The sequence below is a fragment of the Pipistrellus kuhlii genome, unplaced genomic scaffold (genome assembly GCF_014108245.1).
Source record: "Pipistrellus kuhlii isolate mPipKuh1 unplaced genomic scaffold, mPipKuh1.p scaffold_m20_p_2, whole genome shotgun sequence".
Lineage (NCBI taxonomy): Eukaryota > Metazoa > Chordata > Mammalia > Chiroptera > Vespertilionidae > Pipistrellus > Pipistrellus kuhlii.
The window spans coordinates 127,945,953-127,968,940 of record NW_023425515.1 but is presented as its reverse complement, the minus strand read 5'-3'; the positions used below and the strand labels follow the sequence as shown (position 1 = coordinate 127,968,940).

At 37.4% G+C, this 22,988-nt stretch overlaps 1 protein-coding gene across 12 annotated transcripts in view; it reads right to left on the bottom strand.

The window, feature by feature from the left end:
• The window catches only part of ARHGAP29 (Rho GTPase activating protein 29), a 78,401-nt gene that overhangs the window by 4,955 nt on the left and 50,458 nt on the right, over window positions 1–22,988 (bottom strand). For all 12 annotated transcript variants that reach the window (XM_036444159.2, XM_036444161.2, XM_036444164.2 and 9 more), the window contains 8 exons: window positions 11,513–11,670; window positions 10,841–10,980; window positions 10,452–10,556; window positions 8,137–8,235; window positions 6,943–7,082; window positions 6,485–6,673; window positions 6,083–6,220; window positions 1,234–1,466 (listed from right to left, as the gene is read on the bottom strand). In XM_036444159.2, the coding sequence (XP_036300052.1) occupies window positions 1,234–1,466; window positions 6,083–6,220; window positions 6,485–6,673; window positions 6,943–7,082; window positions 8,137–8,235; window positions 10,452–10,556; window positions 10,841–10,980; window positions 11,513–11,670 (1,202 nt within the window). The remainder of the gene's footprint in view (window positions 1–1,233; window positions 1,467–6,082; window positions 6,221–6,484; window positions 6,674–6,942; window positions 7,083–8,136; window positions 8,236–10,451; window positions 10,557–10,840; window positions 10,981–11,512; window positions 11,671–22,988) is intronic.

Genomic DNA, 22,988 nt, shown 5'->3' with positions numbered 1-22,988 from the left:
CTACTAGAGTTTTACTAGCAGAAATAAAACAAACAAACAACAACAACAACAACAAAAAACAACCCTAAAAGCTGCAGGTCCTCAGGCTGAAAATGTAAACATCATGGTCAAATTTGCTCACACTGTCCACTGCTAGTGTTCAAGCCTAGCTCTTTCTACTTCCTAAAGATCTCTCTGTTCTACTGTCACTCCCACTTCTCTGGCCTTCAAACTCTTATCACCCTCTTTCTCTGACTATTCAAGAAAATCTGAATTGCTGTAAAAGGCCTCCCATCCAAACCATTCTCCATATTGTTTCCTGAAAGATCTAATAGGCTAATCTGAGCTTATCAAATTCCTGGCTCAAAATTCTTTAGTGAGTACAGTAGGAAGACAGTCAACTCATCTGCTAGGTATGTAAGATTTTCTTTACCAGGCCTCTACCTAGCTCACTCCTGCTAGTGCTTATTATATGCTAACCTAATCAAATTGCTTATACTTCCCAAATGCATAATGATCTCGTATGTCTCTGTGTCTGTTACCCTCTGCCAGAAATGCTCTTCTGCACATTCTCTGCCACCAAGTCACTATTTAGTTCCTCAAGTCTGGCTCAGGGCTTCCTTCTCTGATTCATGATCTACGCTCCACCATCTTCCTCTGCATGCTGCGCATAGCTCCACAACATAAATGATGCTGTACTGCACTTGTATGCCTCCCAAATTGACAAGCACAATGGGCGGCAAAAACATTATGCTTTCATTCTTGTTTTCCCAACCAGAGCCTGGCACATAGGAGGCATCTGAGCAAAATATGTTGGCTGTATGAATACATTCATTGTCTCCTGTGCTCTAACATATATTAGAAATGAAATGCTCATTTAAAATACAATAGCACAGCCCTGGCAGGGTAGCTCAGTTGGTTAGAAAAGCATCACAATATGACACCAAGGTTGTGAGTTCAATTCCTTGTGAGGACATACTAGTATACAAGAATCAACCAATGAATGCATAAATAACTGGAATACCAATTAATGTGTTTTTTTTCTCTCTTGCTTTCTTTCTGTCTCTAAACTCAATAAATAAAAAGAATAAATATAATAGCACAACAATGTGAATGTACTTAATAATACTGAAATGTACACTTAAAATGATTAAGATGGTAAATTTACATTGTGGACTTTACCACAATTTTTTAAAGAACAAAAGCAAAATTATCTATTCACTACTGAATGCTCTTCTTATGCAAAGTTCTTACCGTTTAAGATGTACTATGAGGTAATGAAGACTATTAAAATTTGATACTGGCAACTGTCTTAGAAGGTCTTTGCTTTTTAGAAGAATTCGGTTGATTTCTATACATGTAGTTGGCCATTTTTTGTCCTCAAGGCTATCCTTTTTTGTCTCTTGTTCTTCATTTACATGTTGGATCTCTTTTGCAAGGTCTATAAATTCCTTGTACAATCGAAATAAAACAAATGGTTCTGGGAGCTAAAGAAATAAAATTATATTAGAAATATCATTCTGTTTGCATCCCCCTCCATTAATAATTTACTGATAGCTACTAAATGGTTTAACATGAATAAGGCTTAAGTTCTAAATGCTACAGATGTAATCTATAAAGTGAATATAACATAATCACCATAAATCATATCTTCATTTAAAATGAGTTAACTGATAATCAATAAAAGTCTATAAACTTATACATTCATTACTGCCCCAAAGTTAGCATGCATTATCTTCAGCTGTTTTACTGAAACAAACCCAATATGATATACAATGTAAGTCAAGTTAATTAGGAAAAGCTTATACTCTTGAGTTTTACTAGTATGGGGGAAACAGAGAACAAAAGTCCATAAGGTCCTTGTGTTTCACTTATATCAGACTGAAGATCAGCATAAGATAATATGATTTATAAGAAAAAATATGTCAACATTTTATTTATCTAATTTTTAAATACAACTTGAATTATCAAAAGGTCAAAAGGAAAAATTTCTCTGTCATCAAAGGGTATGCCACCTCGATTTGTCCATGCCATAACTTACTTCGATATTTCCACTGCTCAATGATGGAAAATACTGTGTACTTCTACTTAGCTAATGTCCCATACTATCTGTGGTGAAGTGGGCACCTGCTTATCCAGTTTCCCCTGCAGAGAGGGAATGCTTTGAGATCAATTCCTACCCCTAACAATGCAGGATTTAAAGGAAGTAACTTAACCTCTTGGAATTTCAGATTTTCTACATGGTATATGAGTAAAATAAAGGCTGATCGCTCATACTATAGATTTCAGTATAGTTTCCTACACTAAAATCTTGGTCCCATAGTATTCTTGAGACAGAATAAGAGCTAATAGTATTGGACCCCATTAATTTCCTTTTCCTGACTGATTGGAAGAGATAAAACATGATTAACTGAGATTTACAGTCATTCAAAGGTAATATGTTTTTATTTCTCAGCTGAGAATCTTTAATGTGATTATAGAGATATCAATAGTATCCTGGGCTAACGTGACAGGTCCAACATTTGTACCTTTTTTTTTTTTTTTTTTTTTTTCTGAAACCCCACTGAAATACAGTTAAGCCCACAGAACTGATAGAACACCAATGAATGGAGCCAAAAGCAACATTTTACAAGCTGAAGGGCAAATGAACAAGTGTTGACTTAGCAGGCCTGAGAAAGTCGCAATTCCAAACTGAGATCCAACATGGTTTATAGCAGTGGTCAACAAATGCGGCTTGCAAGCCGCAGTTTGCCGCTCTGTTGACTAATGAGTTTGCTGACCACTGGTTTACAGGATCCTAAGAAGACTCAGGGACTGTTAGCATGAGGTGCTCTAATTCTGGAGGGTGGGCTAGCCAAGAAGCATTAGAGCTTTAGATCCTTGTCTCCATCCTATGTAAGAGCAACCTCTTCTCCAGAACTCCGAAATTCTTTCTCTGGGCAGTACTGTAAAACTAAAGGTTCTCTGGATGGGCAATGCCAACTGAAGGAAACAGATGAGCAACTATCTAAAAACTAGAGGCCCGGTGCATGAAATGCTCGGGGGGTGGGGGGGAGGACTCTCAGCCTGGCCTGCACCCCCTTGGGGGACGTCTGCCTGCCAGCTTAGGTCCGATCCCTGAGAAGTGGGCTCGCTGGTCCTTAGAGCTGCCTTGGAGACGGGAGAGGCTCCTGCCACCGCTGCTGTGCTCGGCAACCATGAGCCCGGCTCCTGCATTGAGCATCTGCCCCCTGGTGGTCAGTGTGTGTCATAGTGACCAGTCGTTCTGGTTGTTCCACCATAATGGTCGCTGGGCTTTTATATATAAATAGGAATTTAATGATTGTATGCATGCTGAATGGAGAGATCCTAGAGCCTTCTTATCCTACTTGGCTCCCAAAGCCTAGCACCACACCTCAGGCAGTAAAAGACCCTTCTCTGGGGTATCAGACGAGCCCAAGAATAAAGATCTAGAGATGCATATATCAGGTGTCTCCTGGGAAAACTCAAAATCTTCAAAGCCTTCATATATTCAAGAGCTTCCAAAAACATTTCAATTCCCACCTCTTTCATTTTAAGCAAACAACCATGGAAGACAAATCAAAATAGGCAAAATAAATAAATAAATAAATAAATAAATAAATAAATAAAATTAAAAAAAAAATCAAACCCTAAAACTTGGTCTAAAACTGTACTTTTCTAAACCATATAAGAGTACTGAGCACTGCCAAACCGGTTTGGCTCAATGGATAGAGCCTCAGCCTGTGGACTGAAAGGTCCCCAGTTCGATTCTGGTTAAGGGCATGTACCTTGGTTGCGGGCACATCCCCAGTAGGGGGTGTGCAAGAGGCAGCTGATCGATGATTCTCTCTCACTGATGTTTCTGACTCTCTATCCCTCTCCCTTCCTCTCTGTAAAAAATCAATAAAATAAAATAAAAAAAAAAAAAAAGAGTACTGAGCACTGGAAATGTAGCTGGTCCAAATTGACATGTGCTTTTAATGAAAAATACACACCAGATTTTAAAGACTCTGGCAACAACACACACAAAAAAAGTAAAATATTTCATTAACAATTTAAAAATATTGATTAGATACACAGATATGTTCAATGTTAAATAAAATATTAAAATTAAGTTTGCCTGTTTTTTTCTTTTTATGTGGCTACTAGAAAATTTAATATTTTATATGGATCTACATTATATTTCTATTGGATATGGCTAGAGGTTACACAGAGAAAAGCACTCTTTTTATTTATTTACTTATTTATTTATTTATTTATTAAGTTTTTATTTTTTATTTTTGAGAGAAACATCGACCATCGACTTGCTGTTCCACCCATCCACGCATTCATTGATTGATGCCTGCATATGCTTTGACCAGAGATTGAACCTTCAACCCTGGCACATAAAGACAATGCTCCAACCAACTGAGCTACCCAGCCAAGGTAAGAATGTTTTTTTAAAAAAAGTTATAAATATCCTGAGGTGGATAAGATACTGCATTCATTTAAAAAGAAAAAAGAATGTTATAAAAAACAAAACAAAACAGAGAACCAGAGTTCTTAGAAATTAAAACATGACTTTAGAAATGAAATAGTTTATAGCAGGGGTGAATGAAAAGCTTAGGAAATATCTTAGAAAGTATTAAAAAATGAATAAACAAAAAAAGAACTATAGAAGCAGTACATGTTGTCCAAATATAAGTTTCAGAAAGAAAACAGTGGAGAGAAGTGGGCAACAATATAAAACTTCCAAGACTTAAAGGACTAATAACCAGAATGATATACCTCACAGAGTGCCTGAAACCGGTGAAGTGCACCCACATTGAGGCATACCATTGTGACATTCTAGAATAGGGAGAAAAATAAAGCTCTTTAAGCTTTCAGAGATGAGAAATAGGCCACACACACAAAGACTCAGGAATGAGAAGGATCTGAATCTCCATAGAGAACAAGAAAAATGCCTTCAAAATTCTGAAGAATATAACTTCCAGCTTAGAATAAATATTATATCCTTCCACATCATTCACACTCTCCAATTCCCATCAAGAAAACAGAATAAAGACAGATAAATAAGGTTTCAAATATTTACTCTTATAGCTCAAGAGATAGGCATGACTAAAACAGAATAAATCAATACAAAGCACAGAAGACAGGTGTTACCTCACTAAAGAGAAGAGGGCGGAGACGAAAAGTTCCAGGATGACAGATAGACAGCAGAACTCTGAAGAAGGACATGTTCAGGACTGTGGTCACTATGTTCTGTAACTCTCTTCATTTTCACTACAGGACAGAGGGCAGCTGGGCTTGGCCTAGGTCATTTTAACACTTGGCTTCTCATGACAATGTGCTGATTGTTCCAGCAACCCCTCCATGAGCTGTTCCTTGAAGCCACAAAGCTCACTTATTTCACCCCACATAAGTGTTTTCTTTGGACCTAATCCTGAAAACTGCAATGAGCACAGAAAGAAGAAATACAAAGTAGGCCACTCTTCAACCATCTTCCTGCTGAACTTCCAAAGAACCCAGCTTATAAGATAATCCTACCTGACACCCCAAGTGTGGTGAACTTTTAGGATGCACTCATGATGGTGTCCACTGACCTCCTGCAACAGCTATTTTAAAACACTGTACCAATAAATGTAAAGCTGGACTATGACCCAGACACTGTTGTGAATTGACCCTTCTTACAACAATGTAATAGTCTTTCCTTTCACAGCTAGATGTATGCTTTCTGTTTAGTTTTCTATAACTTAATGATATACTGTTTAGGAATTCACAAAAGGTATTAAAACTTAAGAAAAGAGAGTTATTAACACAATTAGGAAAGACCACTGGGGTGGGGTTACAGACTGCAATGGAGAGGGGCACAAAGAACTCTTTTAAAAGATATAGTAATGTTCTGTTTCCTTAAGCCAGGTAATGGGAAATGAGTGTTTGTTTTTATTACTATTGGCCTGTAAACTGTACATACATTTTATGTATACTTTAATCTATCTATTAAGAAAGATATTAATATAGTCTATGTCAATGAACATATATGTATAGCAAATGTAATCAGCAAAATACAAATCATATTTTTGCTCTTTTCCAGTTAATGTTAGGTTTTAAGGATAGACTTTACCTGCCGAAGGTATAATTTCAAGACGTCACAGATGTCATGTGCACTAAATTCTGAAATGTCTACCAACTGCATTCCATTTTCCAAAGCCTGACACAATTTTTCAGTTTTTATTTTGTTTCCACATACACGATAAATTCCCTTGAGAAGAAAGAGAAAATATTGCAAAATTCTGCTTTAGAACAAAGGCTAAATGTGAACATTTAAATCTTTGATGTGTCTACTTCAATTTTTATTAGTACTTCAGAAAAAAAAACTTGTGTTAAATAAGGTAATATTTTCCAAATAAATCTGAATAAAATCAGTTCTTATTGAAAACTGACACTTTTCTTTTAAAGTGTTCTTATTAGAATAAATCACACAGGCATTTGCTTAAAAATTTTCATTTTAAGAATTATAACATACCTGTAGACACAAGGCTCTACTTTCAATCTCTGAGGCACACACTTTGAGTACAAAAGGGATGCCATCTGGTTCCTTTTTTGCCACTTGTGTGAATTCTGCTCCAAATAAGTGTATTTTCCCCATAAGTTTTTGATGACCACAAATGATGACTAAATTTTCCAAACACTTTCGGTGACAAACAAGGAGACACTAAAAAAATAATTTAAAACTAGTTAATTTAGCTTAAAACTATTTATAACTGGACAAGCTAAAGGCAGAGCAGTAACAAAACAAAAATAAGTTTAAAAAGTATTACTTATGGTGTTTGAAATACATTTAATAGCAAAATGAAATATAAAATTGTAGAACGTACACTGTGGTTCAATTTATTTGCAAAAGTTCCTAATCAGTAAAATTAATTTTTAAAAGTATAAAACAAAAAGCATTAAGGGGCTAATGTAATTTCAGAAAGATCTTACCTCTTCACATTCAACACCTTGGAATACTACAATGCTTTCACAATCCCTACATTTTGTGGGGGATCTCAACTTGCGAAACTTGTGAGTGAGAGCTGCCTTTGACATCAATGTTTTCTTATATATTCCAAGTGAATTGGGTCCTTGCAATAGAAATAGATTATTACATAAAAATCGTAAGGTGACTTTTTCCATAAGAGAATATTTTGAAAAATTTGCAATCGCTCATATATTACAAAAAGCTATTATTTTGTGTCTATAAAATAAAGAATCTAATTTAGAAATCTCTTACAAGGCATACATTTATCAAACGTTTTAACAATGAGTAAAAATCACCACCAAACCAGTAAGATACTTCTAAAACAGTACAGCATAATGTTTGCAGAATGAGAAAGTTAACATTTTATTAATATGCCCTTTATTAAGCTGGGAAGGGTTTTATTATATAGGTGGCATTTACATAAGTTTTTTTTATAAAATGCCCTTTTTATAAAAACTTCAAAGAAAATTAGCTGTATGAGGTAACTGTGTTATATCTCCATTAAGAATAAAGCTATTCTTAAATCATCATAAAATTATAGCTAATTCTAGCTAGTAATATATGAATATCCTGATAGAGGTAAAATGTTCTATACTGTTTTAGGAAATGATGCCAAAACAGGTATCTGGAGGTTTCAAATATATAAAATTAATTTATATGAGTCTAATTCAAGTCATTAAGGTAAAAGACTTATTTTTTTTTTAGAGAGAGAAAAATAGACTTTTCTTTTATATCCTTCAACATCCACAACTTTCCTTGTCCTTGTTTATTTACTTATTTACTTTTCCTGCTTAACTCCTTGCTCTGTTTCTATTGAAGAGGCTTTTTCAGAATTTCTCATGCATGGCAACACTTTTAACAGTTAAAATCATTATATTAGGTTTATGAAAGATCAAATATCTAGCCTATTTTGGCACCGTGCTAATATATTTTAGATCAAGTAGTTTTGCTTTTTGTATTTGAAACATTTAATCAATATATTATCAACCCATCTTGTACATAATTTGTTTGGATATATTTAAGTCATTATAATGCCTTTTGTTTAATACATGGCAAAGTAATTCTTTACATTATAGTATTGTCCTAATATCATGGAGTGCTACTGATTCAGTTGGTTTAGTGAGAGCTTGACTCAGTGATATTCAGAGTGTCAATACCAGCTTCTGAAGGGGAAGGTGGCTCTCTTTCATCTAGGTCATCTGCAGAAGACATGGTTCCACTGGATGGAGTTCGTGGAAGTTTTCGATGAAAGTCTCCTAGAAAAAATTATGAATACAATTACCTGACCATGTACTGTAGAATTTTACCAATGGGTAATGACATCCTTTTTGTTGTTTAACTGGTTGCTTCTTGTATGTGCCCTGATAGGAAATCAAACCTGCAACCCTGGTTTATCAGGCCACGCTCTAACCAACTGAGCTACCTGGCCAAGGCAAAATGACATCATCTTTTTAATAGCACATTCATAATATTTATTAGCTACACTGTAAAAAATGTGCTTCCATTCTCAGACTTGGATACAGGGATTTCTGATACTCATTCAAAAGAAAGTTGAACCAAAGAAAATTGAACCAAAACCGACTTCTCCAGGTAGATGTAAAATTGAGGATCTCAATGTGACCTTAATTGCCAATTTCTGATAGTAAGTGCTAGACATTATAAGTTCTACAAGACAGGGAGTACTTTCTCTTCATGTCATATCTAATACCTGACAGACTAGCTAGCACAATAGCAGAGTTGATATTAAATGTTTATTAAGTTATAAATAAATGTATACAAGGTAACCTAAAGTTTATAAAATACATAAAAATCTTTAAATTCAGTAATATAGTAGTAATATCATATTTATGTAAACAGTATATCGATAACAAGAGACTAGGAATCAGGAACAATGATCCCAAGATGCAAGTTTTGTTCACAAAGGACACAGTTATACGTATCAAAGCAGGCTCAGAAGCAGCCCAACTAGGCAATGACATTTATTTTTATTTGCTCCCTGCTGATATTAAAACAGGATTATAGTTAAGAATTCACATCCTTAACTCTCTAAGGTTCAGAGTTAGAAAGGGCTTTATAAATGATTTAAAACAACAATATCTTCCCCCAAAGATACCTCTGCATAATATGCTTAAAAGGTAGTCACCTAGTTTTTGCTTTGAATGTGTCCCTAATGATTGAGAAGTCATGAGGTAGCATATTCCATTGTCAGAACTATTCTAATTGTAAAATGGCTTTCTTATGTTATTGAGCAGAAATTTGTCTCTCTATAAACCCTAGTCTTAGGCCATACTTCTCCCTAAAGGAGCAAGCAAACTACACCTTTATGTTTCCAATGTTTAAGGATAGCTGCCATGTTCCCAGGTTTCCTTTTTCCCAGATTAGGCATACTCAGGTCTTCACCCATTTACATTGTGACCAAGTTTCCATAATTTTGTCTAATTTACATGAAGTCTCATAGGATTCCAAATAATTTAGGGTTTTCTCTAAAACAGGTCTTAATTTCTGGGGATTGCTGAGGAACTACACTGTTTTTATAAAGCTAATTAAAAATATTCAGTTAAATACTTAGGCTTATATTTCCAGAGCATCCTCCTGAACAAAGCTAGTTTTGAAGGACACAAAGCAAGCCTACAAATAACAAGGTTGCATGGAAATTATTTCTAACTTAAATTCAGACATTTATTTACATGAATAAAATTTCTATAATATTCAGAACACATCTCCTACAGTGCTAAGATCCTAAAGGAAAATAGGTTGCCAGGAAGAACAGAACTGGAACAGTCTCTGGTAGAGGAGTAAAGAAAAAACTGTCAAAATAAAAATCTCCTGGGTTCAAGTGCTACCTTCTCCTGCTAGTTGTAGTAAAACCTATAGCATGTTATCCTCTTTAAAGCCATGATACTGTAGGAGCTATCAGACACTTTCTCTGCCTTTCTAAGGAGCATGAGATTATCAAAGTACTATAAAGTACATTTGTAAAAAATTAGTAAGAATAGCAATCAGAGGCACAAGAATTAGTGTTGGTGTTCATTACAGCAATTAACTATAAAACAATAAAAAAGATAGGTAATAGTTATGTTCACAGAATAGAATACTATCCAAAGTAGAGTATAAATTAAAGACGGCTATTTACACTAATATGGACATTAAAAAAAAAAGACACATGGAAGAAGTAAAAAAAGAATAGCATGATTCCATCTGTATATCATTCTGAAGAGGGCAAGGAGCAACTAGATACACATACTAAACTTTGCTGTTTTATTCTGGTGGAATAGGGCAATGTTATCAAGGAGGTATACATAAGTACCTAATTTACTAATAATCTATTTTATTATTTTTCTTTTAACTGTATACACATACTCCTCTTTCTGAGATAATTCATTATAAAAATAAGTAGTTGTAAAATATTTCTCAAAAGGAATATTTTAATCTTTCATTGAGTTTTCACTGCTAGAGTTAAATACTTATATACCTGGACTTATAGATTCTGAATCCAAAGATCTAGACTCACTGCTTCCTCCAGTGCTCTCCGAGTCACTGAACATCCCAAATGTCCATGACCTTATAAAAGAAGTACCTTTAAGAAAAGAATACTTAAAGTTAAACTTGGCTACAGATAGATCATAAGACAAAATACTGACATATAAAATGAGACAAATCAAGTTTCTTTAACCATAATCAATAATCAATATTAAGACAGGCACAGTGTTAAAAAAAAAACAAAAACCTGTGAATAAGGCTTCATAAACTTACAATTCAAGGCCTGATTTTTAAATTCTAGGGCTGCAACCCACTTAATAATCACATTTAAACAATTTAATCTTTCATAAACTTAGTGCATTCTTTAATGTGAATATTTACCTGTGATATCAACACTGTTGGAGCATCTGTCCTCGTCAATCTTATTAGAACTGTCAGGAAGGCGTACTACGTACTCTAAAGAGTCAGCAGGTCCATATCCAGAAGTGTGGGAACTATTTGATAATTGCTTAGTTATATTCCTAAGAAAAAACCCCAAAAAATTCATTACTGAAGATGACTAATAAGCCTATTTTATTGTTTTCAAAAAAATGTTAATTTAATGTATGTAGAATAATTTAACTAAATGTTAAGAACAAACCATATTATATGATTCAACTTCCTAAAGAAGGTATGAATAAAACTTAATCATTTATACTTATTATAGCTGAAATATAGCAAAGAGTAGCAAAAAAAAGTCAATTCACGTCATGATTCAACTTTTTAGTATAATCTCTGTGGAAAATGGAGAATGCATATTAAACATTCAAAATAGGTATAACCATGATTTGCCATTCTTAAAAGATTCCTATATCTCAAAGATCTGAGTTCTGGGCCATATAGAAAGCTTTTTTTACTCTTGAGTGAGTTACAATTTAAGTAATATTTAAAAATTCAGAAAAAAAGTAAAGTTAATTCTGCCAATATTACAAAAGATACCACTTTATACCAGAATAGGAACTTAGCAATAAATATTTTATCTCTTGAAAAAAAAATTAGCTGTACATCACTTACCCATCAACTTTTTCTTCTTCAGTTGAATTCGTGGCCCTGACAAATTCACTATACTCTTGGCCTGGGTCATAGAGTTTGGCATTATCACAGAGAGACTGTAAATTGTTTGCGAGAGAGGCAGCCTGTAGTTGTTGCATCTGGAAGAGGTTAACTGTTACCTATGATCACAGATAAAGATAAAAGTCAAAATAACATGATATACAGAATGCTATGTAAATACACATTTACTTCAAGTGACAACACCAAGAAAAAGGAATAAAGTGAAGCAAACAACACTGAATATCATCGTGAGCATACTATGTTGCCTGACTTTGTGCAAGGTCTAGATTCAGAAAATAAAAGTTTTAATTGAATATCTAGGAGCAATCATTTCCAGCAAAACTGGCTTAAACCGAAAAGTTCAAAAACACAACTCCATGTCCCTTCTGGTTCACAGTTTTGGGAGATAAATGTATTTTTTGGGGATCCCCAACTCTGTACTTGAATGATCTGTCCACAATTGTTTTAACTCTTACATGAAAAATGTGGGAGGGAAATTTTAATCAGAGCACTATTATTTTGACATTCATTTTTCAATCCTATAAAAATAGAAATGTTTTATATGTATAATGTATCCTAGAAAACACAATTTTCATAGTTAGGTATTATTTTGAATGTATTCTATTCAAAATATATTATTCCATTGAGTTTTTACAAATGTGTAAATATCATTACTACTACTTAATGTAACAACAATATAACAACTGACAGAGCTTCTAATATGCCAGATCCGTTCTGAGAACTTCACTAATTTAATGCATGAATTAACTAATTTGATGCTCACAGAAACCTAGGCTTTGGGTATATTATAGCAAACAGATGAAATCCCAGTCCTCATAGAGTTTAAGTTCTCCTCAGACTGGTGTCAAACAGAGAGAGAGCAAATTAAGTAAATAACATAATTTCTGGTAGTGAAAACTGCTAATAATAATTTATAAGACTGTCAAGTTATGGAATATGACCAGATTCATGTTTATAGAAGAGTACTTTTGACATGGTAGGTTAGTACTGGCCTTTCTGAGGACATAGCACTTGAACTGAGACCTGACATAAGAAAGAATGAACAAACAGATTCAGGGAGAAAAACCAATCCAGACAAAAGACCGTAGGGCAAGTATTAGTGAGAAAGAGCATGTTGCACTCAAGAAACAGATGAAAGTTCAATATGACTGAAGCAGATGGAAAAGGTGGGAGAAAAAAGGGGCAGTCATCTAAACCAAATTAAAGAGCCCGGACAGATGTTGGGAGGGTTGGGGAGTGGTGAAGGGATTGAGCAAAAAAGAAAAAAAGAGATAAAAACTCAGTGTGCTAACTGCTGGGAGATGAATGGAAGGAGGTGGAGGAGGGTATATGGGGGATAAATAGTGACGGAAGGAGACTGGACTTGGGGTGGTGAACACAGAATACAATGTATAGATGCTGTGTTGTGGAATTATACTCCTGAAACCTAGATGATTTTATTAACCAGTGTCACCCCAATAAATTAAATAAAAAGGAAACAGCCCACGTGCCTATCAGTAGATAAGTGGATAAAAAAGCTGTGGTACATTTACACGATGCAATACTATGCAGCTATAAAAAAGGGTCTCCTACCCTTTGAGACAGCCTGTGGACACCTGGAGTGTATTATGCTAAATAAAATAAGCCATTCAAAAGAAAGACAAGTATTACATGATCTCACTTATATATAGAATCTAATGAACAAAATAAACAGATGAACAAAATAGATCCAGAGGCATCGAAGCATGGCACAGACTGAAGATCTCAAAGCGATAAAGGGGATGGGCAGAGATTAATCAAAGAACTTATATGCACACTAGAGGCCCAGTGCAAGAAATTCGTGCATGGGGAGGTATCCCTCAGCCTGGCCTGCACCCTCTCCAATCCAGGACCTCACTCACAATCTGGGACCCCTGGATCCTAACAGCTCACCTGCCTGCTTGCCTGATCATCCCTAACCCCTCTGCCTGCTGGCCTGATCACCCCTAACCACCTCTGCCTGCCTGATCACCCCTAACTGCTCTCCCCTGCTGGCCTGATCAACCTTAACCACCTCTGCCTTGGCCCCCACTACCGTGGCTTTGTCCGGAAGGATGTCTGGAAGACATCTGGTTTATCCGGTCTAATTAGCATATTACCCTTTTATTAGTACAGATACCCATAACCTATGGATACAGACAATAGGGTGGTAAAGACCTGGTATGGAGGGAGTCATTAAGGGGAAAATGAGGGGCATTTGTAATACTCTCAATAATCAACTTTTTTTTAAAAAAGGGGGAAAATAGATAAAAATATGACATAGGGATATGACATATTTTTAAATGCCACTCTGTCTCCTGTGTGGGGAATGTGAATGAATGCCAATTTCCATTGGCTTAATGTTATTTCAAAGACTGTCATGTTTCCTCTTCATGCTCTGGATACACCAAATGACATGTTGAACTTATGATTAGCCTCTAAGTCTTTTCCAAGGTTGACAGGCATTCCTAAAAAATAACTAAAGTTCATCACAAATAGCATTTAAAAAGTGCACCTAACAGAACAGCTTATTAATGCCCTAAGTTTTTCAAAGAACAAAGGAACTCCAAAGTACAAATGGTAAAGTTTAAGTTCAGCAACTAGCTATGATCAGGAAATTCTCCATTTAATGGTAAACTGGACTTACTTTCTTCATCTTTAAAGTAACTATATGTTACTTTTTTTTAAATACTTTTAATAAATTTTATGAATCTAGTTAAAAACACCAATATTTGAAAAGCCAAATGAATAGACTGGTATAACCAATTCACCTGCTGAATGTCTCTGAAAAACTATATATGTAAAACCCTAATAACCAAATAGACCAAATGGTGAAACAACTGAACCAGTCACTATGATGTGTGCTGACCACTGGGGGGGACAGGGACGCAGAACATGGTGGGCATTGGCAGCAGGCGGCAGAGTGCAGCACATGGTGGGTATTGGCCATGGTGGGATGGCGGAGCAGATGAGTGGGGGCGCCAGACCAAGGTGGGGCACTGGTCACTATCATCAAGGTGAGCCTCTGGTGGTCATTGAAAGTTCTTTGCTCCTAAGCGCCACAGTCCTGCCGGGCCCTCACACCCACTGTCAGCGCCCGGCACTGGCCCCGATCTCCCTTCAGGGCTTCTCCACTTCCTCCTGAGGGGTGATCAGGGCAGTAGCGCCACTTGCATCCACTGATGATGCTGGCCTCGCTGGCACCCACTGCTGGCTTTGGCCCCAATCGCTCCATGCTGTCACCAGGTGTGAGTGGGGCTGGCACCATCAGTGCAGGGGAGCTGCGACAGCTCGTGGGAGTGGGGCTGCTGGCAGACAGGGGACAACGGGGGGGAGGGGGGGAGGATAAGAGGGGGGACGGTGGGAGGGGCCACGTGAGGGTGCGGAGGATGGACTGAGACCCCCCGTGCCCACCTGCCCACCGCAGCCTTGCAGCCCACAGTATCTTTCAACTGCACGAATTCGTGCAATGGCATCGGCAGGTGAGCAGGGATGCCAGACAAAGGTGGGTGCCAGTTGTTGTCATTGGGGTGAGCCTCTGGTGGTTACTGAAAATTCTTTGCTTTTATGTGCCACGGTCACGCCCAGCACTTGTACCTGCTGTCAGTGCTGGCCCACTTGCATCCACTGCTGGAGCCTGGTACTGGTCGTGATCACTTGGCTCTGTCAGCAGGTGTGAACGGTGGCTGCCAGCGCTGATAGCCCCTGAGGGCTTCTCTACCTCCCTCTTGCTCCTGAGGTATGATTAGTGCAACAGTCACCACTCACACCTGCTGACAGTGCCAACCTTACTCTGCTGGCGCCAGCCCCAATTACTCCACGCTGTCAGTGTGTGGGAGCAATGGTGGCAGGAGAAGGGTTGCTGGCAGAGAGGGAACCATGGGCTGCAGTGGGAGGGGCTGGGCAGGGGTGTGAAGGATGGGCCAAGACCCACCTCTGTACCCACCGCAGCCTCTCATCCACAGTTCCTTTCAAGGTGCACAAATTCGTTCACTGGGCCCCTAGTCTATGCTAATAAAAGGGTAACATGCTAATTAGACCAGACATCTTCCAGATGTCCTTCTGGACAAAGCTATGGTGGTGGGACTGAGGCAGAGGCAGTTAGAGGCAGCCAGGCTGGCTGGGGAGAGCAGTTAGGGTGATCAGGCTGGCAGCGGAGAGCAGTTAGGGCGATCAGGCTGGCAGGGGAGAGCCCTTAGGGAGATCAGGCCTGCAGGAGAAAGCAGTTAGGGGGATCAGGCGGGCAGGCAAAAGTTGTTAGGGGCAATCAGGCAGGCAGGCAGGTGAGCAGTTAGCAGCCAGTGGTCCCAGATTTCGAGAGGGATGTCCAACTACTGGTTTAAGCCCAATTTCTGTGGGAATGGGCCTAAACCAGCAGTTGGACATCCTCTGATGGGTCCTGGATTGGAGAGGGTGCAGGCCAGCCTGAGGGACGCCACCCCCCCCCCCCCACCCTGTGCATGAATTTCGTGCACAAGGCCTCTAGTTAATAATAAAAGACATAAGCAATAATATACTATACAGGTAGCTCAATCTTAAATACCTTTTCCCTAATTATTCAGCCTTCTTCCACACTTAACAGAAATGCTTAAGTGAGGTCCTCCAGGACTTGTTAATCATAACTGAAGTGGCCTACAAGTACCTAAAAAAACCATCATGCCCCTTTACACCCTTTTGTCCCACAATGTGTTTTCTGAGTCAGGGACTCAGTCTCTTTTTTCTAGGTGCCCAATGGTTAATAGTGTCCACATTTGGGGAAATGACCAAATAAAGAGTAATAGGAAGTATTATTGGTCAAGGTCATATTTTAATTTTTATGTTTTCTGGTGTTGCTCACTCAAGCACACAGGATTTCCAATTCTATGCCCAGCTTTTGTCATCTACATCTTATTTTTATTACTCCATGGGCACAAAAATTAGTGTAAATTTTTCTGACAGCTGATTAACTACAATTATCCATAATTTCAAATCAATGGGAAAAATTTCTCCAACTTAAATGAGCAATATAAAAATTAATTTTTGTTCAATAGAATTTTATTTTAAATGAGTTTTCTTGAACGTTTAAAAAAAAGAAAAAACCCCAAAACATTCTTGTTCTAATTTTTCCCATTTTTAAAAGGCCAATGATTTGATTAGGTCTTTAGTGACTGTCTTGCTCATTTCTCTTTCCTGTCACTTAGAAATTAATTATGATCTACATCCCACATACTTCAATGCTTTAAAATTCAAGACAATTTTGAATATTCAAGAATAATCCTTAATGACCATGATATAACTATTTTTCTGGGATATGAATCTGATTGTGTATGTTCCTTAATATAGTGAATGAACCTTGATTGTCTATCATCTTTATATCTCAAATGATTTTGTTTTCTCTGTAATATATATTCAATGACATATCCTAGAATGGAAACATATATTTTTAAAAACAATTTGGGAGGTGGTGTTGAAAAATAAGTCACCAAAAATACTAATTTCTTTGATGGTGGAGAAGAAAATGTACAAATGAGAAAGTCACACTTTTTACCTAGAAAAATAATATATATAATTGAGAACTGTTGTTGGATTTAGTATTTGTTTAAATCTAAATGTGAATAATGCCATTCAAAACAAGTAACACTGATAGATTAAATTGGTTCAAAAAACAATAACTAATAATAAATATTATTCACAAATACACATGTAGAACCTCTATGTAAATTGTCCTTATACATTATATGTTGCAGTGATTTTCATGAGTTTGGGAATTTGTTCAAGTTTAAGGAATTTGAACTTCAAATTTTACTTCATACATTGATATATATTGCGTTCCAATTTTTCAGGTGTGTTAATTCTGAACTTCTTGAGAGCAGATATCTGTTTTATTTTTCTTTTATATAACTAGTAAGCATTTATAAATACAGACGTATTATATACAAATCAGGCAACCTCTTTCTTGTTCACATAACATGAAATTAAAGAAAATCATAATTGTATCACCAAGTAGCATCACTTTTTAAGAGGAATGTAGACAAGACTGCAGATCATGAGAGAACTTAAAACCATGTTATATATGGGGTAATCATATTTTGGGATATTTAATATAAAAAAACAGAGAAGGAAGATAATAATTATTTTTAAATATTTAAAGCATTGTTTTGTGGAAGAGGGATTATACTAGTAAAGTATGACTTCAAAGGTTCACAGGAAAGAGATATTTTTGGCTCAATATAAACATCATACTAATTTTGGAGTTGCTCAAACCCAGACTAAATAATCATTCAGCAGACAGCACAGGCTTTAAGAGCATAGGTTCTAAAGTCATTCAGTCAGGCTCTTCTCATTCTCATTCTTAAAGCCTTACAACTTGTGTGCTGGGTGACCTTGATCAAGTTATTTATAACTTCTCTAAACAAGTGCTTAAAAAAAGTTAATGTGCAAATGAATAACATGGGAAATCTTGTTCAAAAGACAGATTCTGGTTACAAAACTACAGAGTGGGATAAAAGTACATTTACAATTATTCATTCGAAAAATAATACAACAACCCTAATATATAAGAAACCAGGTGCTATCACGACTGAAACAACTGGATGGATGACTGAACAGCAGGCTGTGTGGGGAGACCAGGCTAACAGGGGAGAAGTTGGGGGTGACCAGGTTGGCAGGGGGGCAGTTGGGAGCCATCAGGCAGGGAGGGGGGAGCAGTTGAGGGCAACCAGGTTGGCAGGTGGGGAGGGCATTGAGGGCAACCAGGCCAGGAGGGAGACAGTTGGGGGCGACTAGGACAGCATGGGAGCTGTGAGGGCAACCATGCCAGCAGGGGGGCAGTTGAGGGTGACCAGACTAGTCCATAAATAATAATACAAGAGAAAAACTGTGTTTTGTGTACTCACAACTATAAACCTACTTTTGCCCCACCCTGTATATCCTTTGTGCAACCATTAAAAAAACTATACAAAGAAATACAGTAAAAAAGCCAACAAATAAAATGCAGATAACAGATAAAAGATGGATAAGAATTTTATGAAAATTAAAATATAACTGTAATAGAGAATAAAATAGATTAAATCTATACAGGGTGGGCAAAAGTAGGTCTACATAATACAAATAAATAATACAATCTACAGTGTAGATTCTACACTAAAAAAGAGAGGAACATGTAAATTGACTGTACCAATGCTACACACACCAGCCAATCAGGAGAGAGTATGCAAATTAATGCAAACAAGATGGCTGCGGCCACTGAGCAAGTGGAAGGCTTGGGTTTCCCTGGCAACGGAGAAAGCCAAGATTCCTGCCAACTCTGGCCAGCCCTGGACTCTGCTCAAGGCTACAAAATTTCAATTATAGAAGATAAATAAATCTCAGATACTAGGGCCTCCGCTTGTGTCACCAAGTGGAGGGAGGGGGGTTGGATGGCCAGCCTGCAAACCACCATAGGCCCCTCACCCAAGCTGCTCCATGCCCCAGGGAAACCCCATGGTTATCTGGGACACCCTTCAGGGCAAACCAGCCAGCCCCCACCCGTGCACCAAGCCTCTATCCTATCTAATAAAAGACTAATATGCAAATTGACTGTCCCGCCAACACACAAGATGGCTGCCCACATGTGGACATAAGATGGCTGCCACAAGATGGCCAACAGGGGAGGGTAGTTGGGAGGGACCAGGCCTGAAAGGGAAAGCAGTTGGGGGTGATCAGACCAGCAGGGGAGGACAGTTGGGAGGGATCAGGCCTGTAAGGGAGGGTCAATGGGGCGATGAAACCTGCAGGGGAAGGCTGTTAGGGGTGACCAGGCTGGCAGAGGAGGGAAGTTGCAAGCCACCAGGCCTGCAGAGAAGGGCAGTTGGGGGTGACCCAGGCCTCAGGGGATGGCAGTTAGGGTGACCAGACCTGCAGGGGAGGGCAGTTAGGAGCGATCAGACTGGCAGGCAGGCAAGCAGTTGGGAGCCAGCAGTCCTGGATTGTGAGAGGGATATCTAACTGCCCACTTAGGCTCGATCCTACCAGACATCCCTCAAGGGTTCCCAGATTGGAGAGGGTACAGGCTGGGCTGAGAGACACCCCATCCCCCTGTGCATGAATTTCATGCACCAGGCCTCTAGTAAATAAATAAATAAATAAATAAATAAATAAATAAATAAATAATAAAAGAATAAACTCACATATTCACAACTGTAAACCTACTTTAAACCACCCCTGTATTAAGTAAATTAAATAGATAAAATAAGTAGCTAGAGGCAATTAAAGGAAAACATGTTATACACAGAAAACCAATAATGAAATAGACCTAAAACTTGAAAATATATTTACAATAAACATAAATTGTCTAAACACTTCTCTTGAAAAGACAATGTCAAATAGATTTTTAAAAAGTCAAGACAGTCCCAACCAGTGTTGTTCAGTTGGTTGGGTGTTGTCCCATGTGCCAAAAGATTGCCAGTTTGATTCCAGGTCATAGCAGAAGCCCGGGTTTCAGAATCAATCTCTGGTAGGTGGCACGAGGAGGCAGCCGATGAATGTTTACCTCTCACATCAATATCACTTCCTCACCCTTTCTCTCTCTCTAAAAATCAATAAACTATTCTATAAAAATAAATAAAAAGGTCAAGACAACTATACGATATATGATACATAAGGAATTTACTTTAAATATAATTTACATTAAATATAATGATCAAATTAAAAATAAAAAAATGCAAAAAGATATACCATGCTAAAAATAAGGCATGAGAAAATTGAAATAGTTATATCAATATTAAAATAAAGTACACTAAAATGGAAGGAAAATTACCAGGATCAAAAAATATTTCTTAAGGATAAAAGGATCAATTCACCAAGAATATATGTTATTAGCCGGGACCGGTTTGGCTCAGCGGATAGTGTCGGCCTGCAGACTGAAAGGTCCTGGGTTCGATTCCAGTCAAGGGCATGTACCTTCGTTGCGGGCACATCCCCAGTGGGGAGTGTGCAAGAGGCAGCTGGTCGATGTTTCTCTCTCATCGACGTTTCTAACTCTCTGTCCCTCTTAATTCCTCTCTGTGTAAAATCAATAAAATATATATATTTTTAAATAAAAATACCCATTTAAAAAATATATATATATATATATATATATATATATATTATTAATATGTAAGTATCTAACAAAGTTTCAAAACATATAAAGCAAAAATGGATAGAACTAAAAATACACAATATTTCAACAACTTTAAAACTCTTTTCTCAGCAACTCACAGAAATAAATCAAAGGCATAGAAGAAATAAATAACAAAATAAACCAACAGGAATTTATTGACATTTATGCAACTCTCCAGCCAACAACAGCAAAATAAACATTGTTTTCATCAAGTGCACACTTGGAACATTCACCAAGACAGAATCATAAAACAAACCGTGACAAATTTAAGAGAACTGAATTCATACTCAGTATTCCTCTCACCATAACAGAAATAAACTAGAAATCAGTATCAGAAAGATAGCCAGGAAAGAAATTAAACAATAAACTTCTACAGGTCAAAGATAAGTCTCAAGGAAAATTAAAAAAAAATTCTGAACTATTCAAAATAAAAATATATAATTCAAGCCGAAACCAGTTTGGCTCAGTGGGTAGAGCATCGGTCTGTGGATCAAAAGGTCCCAGGTTCGATTCCGGTCAAGGGCATGTACTTTGGTTGCTGGCACATCCCCCGGTCTCTCTCTCATCGATGTTTCTAACTCTCTCTCCCTTTCCCTTCCTCTCTGTGAAAAATCAATAAAATATTAAAATATATATGTATGTATATATATAATTTAAAATTTGTGGGATGTAGAGAAGCAGTGCTTAGAGGGAAATTTAAATAATTAAATATGTGTATCTAAAAAGCAGGGAGGTCTCCATGAACAATCTAAGTTTCCATCTTTAAATAATTTAAAAGAAAAGCATTAGCGTGGTGATTGCAGGGATAGGTAGGATAATGAGCAGAGGAAGGGAAGTATATAGGGGGCTAAATGACGATGCAAACTTTAGGGGAAAAAATTTTAAAAAATCAAAATAAACCCAAATCAAGCAGAAATACATTAAAAAAAGAAAAAAGAAAAAAGAAAAGAAAACGAAAGAAAGAAAAAGAAAAACCAATGAAATCAAAAGTTGTTTCTTTGAAAAGAACATTTATAAACCTCTGGCCAGGCTAACCAGAGTTAGAGAAAGAAGGCGCAAATTACCAGGATTGAAATAAAATATTACTACAGACAGTAAAAAAGAAAGAGAATACTATGAACAACTCCATGCACACAAATTCAACAACTTAGATAAATGAGACCAGGTCCATGAAAGCTACAAACTACCAAAAATTCAACCAAAAAGAAATGATTAACTCAGGCATATATCAGAGAAACTGAATATACAGTAAAAATTATCTGAAAATGAAAGCAAAGCCTAAATGCTTACACCAGGCAATGAATGCCACCAAACATTTAAAGAAACAACACCAGTTCTACACAATCTCTTTCAGAAAACAGAAGTCAAAGGAACTTAAATACTCAAAACAATTCTGAAAAAGAATAAAGTTGGAAAGCACACTACCTGATTTTAAGAATTGCTATAAAGCAATAGTAATCAACACAGGAGGGATTTGGCAAAAGGACAGACACACTCATCCATGAAACAAAATAGACTGTGGAAGACCTACAAAAACATGGTCAGCTGATTTTTGACAATGATGCAGTCAATTCAATGGAGATGACACAATGTTTCCAACAAATGGTCTTGGAACAAGTTTAACACCTGTATTAGTCATGTTCCTTATTTTATGACGTTATTTTGACATTTCAAAAAGCTTACTGGCTGGGGAGTGACTGCTCCTCCCAGGGCTAGCCAATTCTTAGCCTGGGAGCACTACATGCAATTCCAACTATCTCATCTTCCAATATGCAATTCCAACTATCTCATCATCTCTCACTCAGAGAGCCAATATTTTCCCATACCATATATCATCCCAGGCCTGTTACCAAACAACAGGAGACCATCCCTATACCTTAAAAACCACTGGTATATTCAGAACTAGAGGCCCAGTGCACAAAATTCCTGCAGGAGGTGGGTGGGGGTCTCTCAGCCCAGCCTGCACCCTCTCCAATATGGGACCCCTCGAGGGATGTTAAACTGCCCCTTTAGACCCAATCCTAACAGGCAGTCGAACATCCCTCTCACAATCCAGGACTGCTGGTTCCCAACTGCTCGCCTGCCTGCCTTCCTGATTGCCCCTAACCACTTCTGCCTGCCAGCTTGATCACCCCTAACCACCCCCTGCCAGCCTGATTGATGCCTAATTGCTCCCCTGACAGCCTGTTTGCCCCCAACTTCCATCCTCTGCTGGCCTGGTCACCCTTAACTGCCCTCCCCTGCAGGGTTGATTGCCTCCAACTGCCCTCCCTTGCAGACCTGGTCCCTCTCAACTGC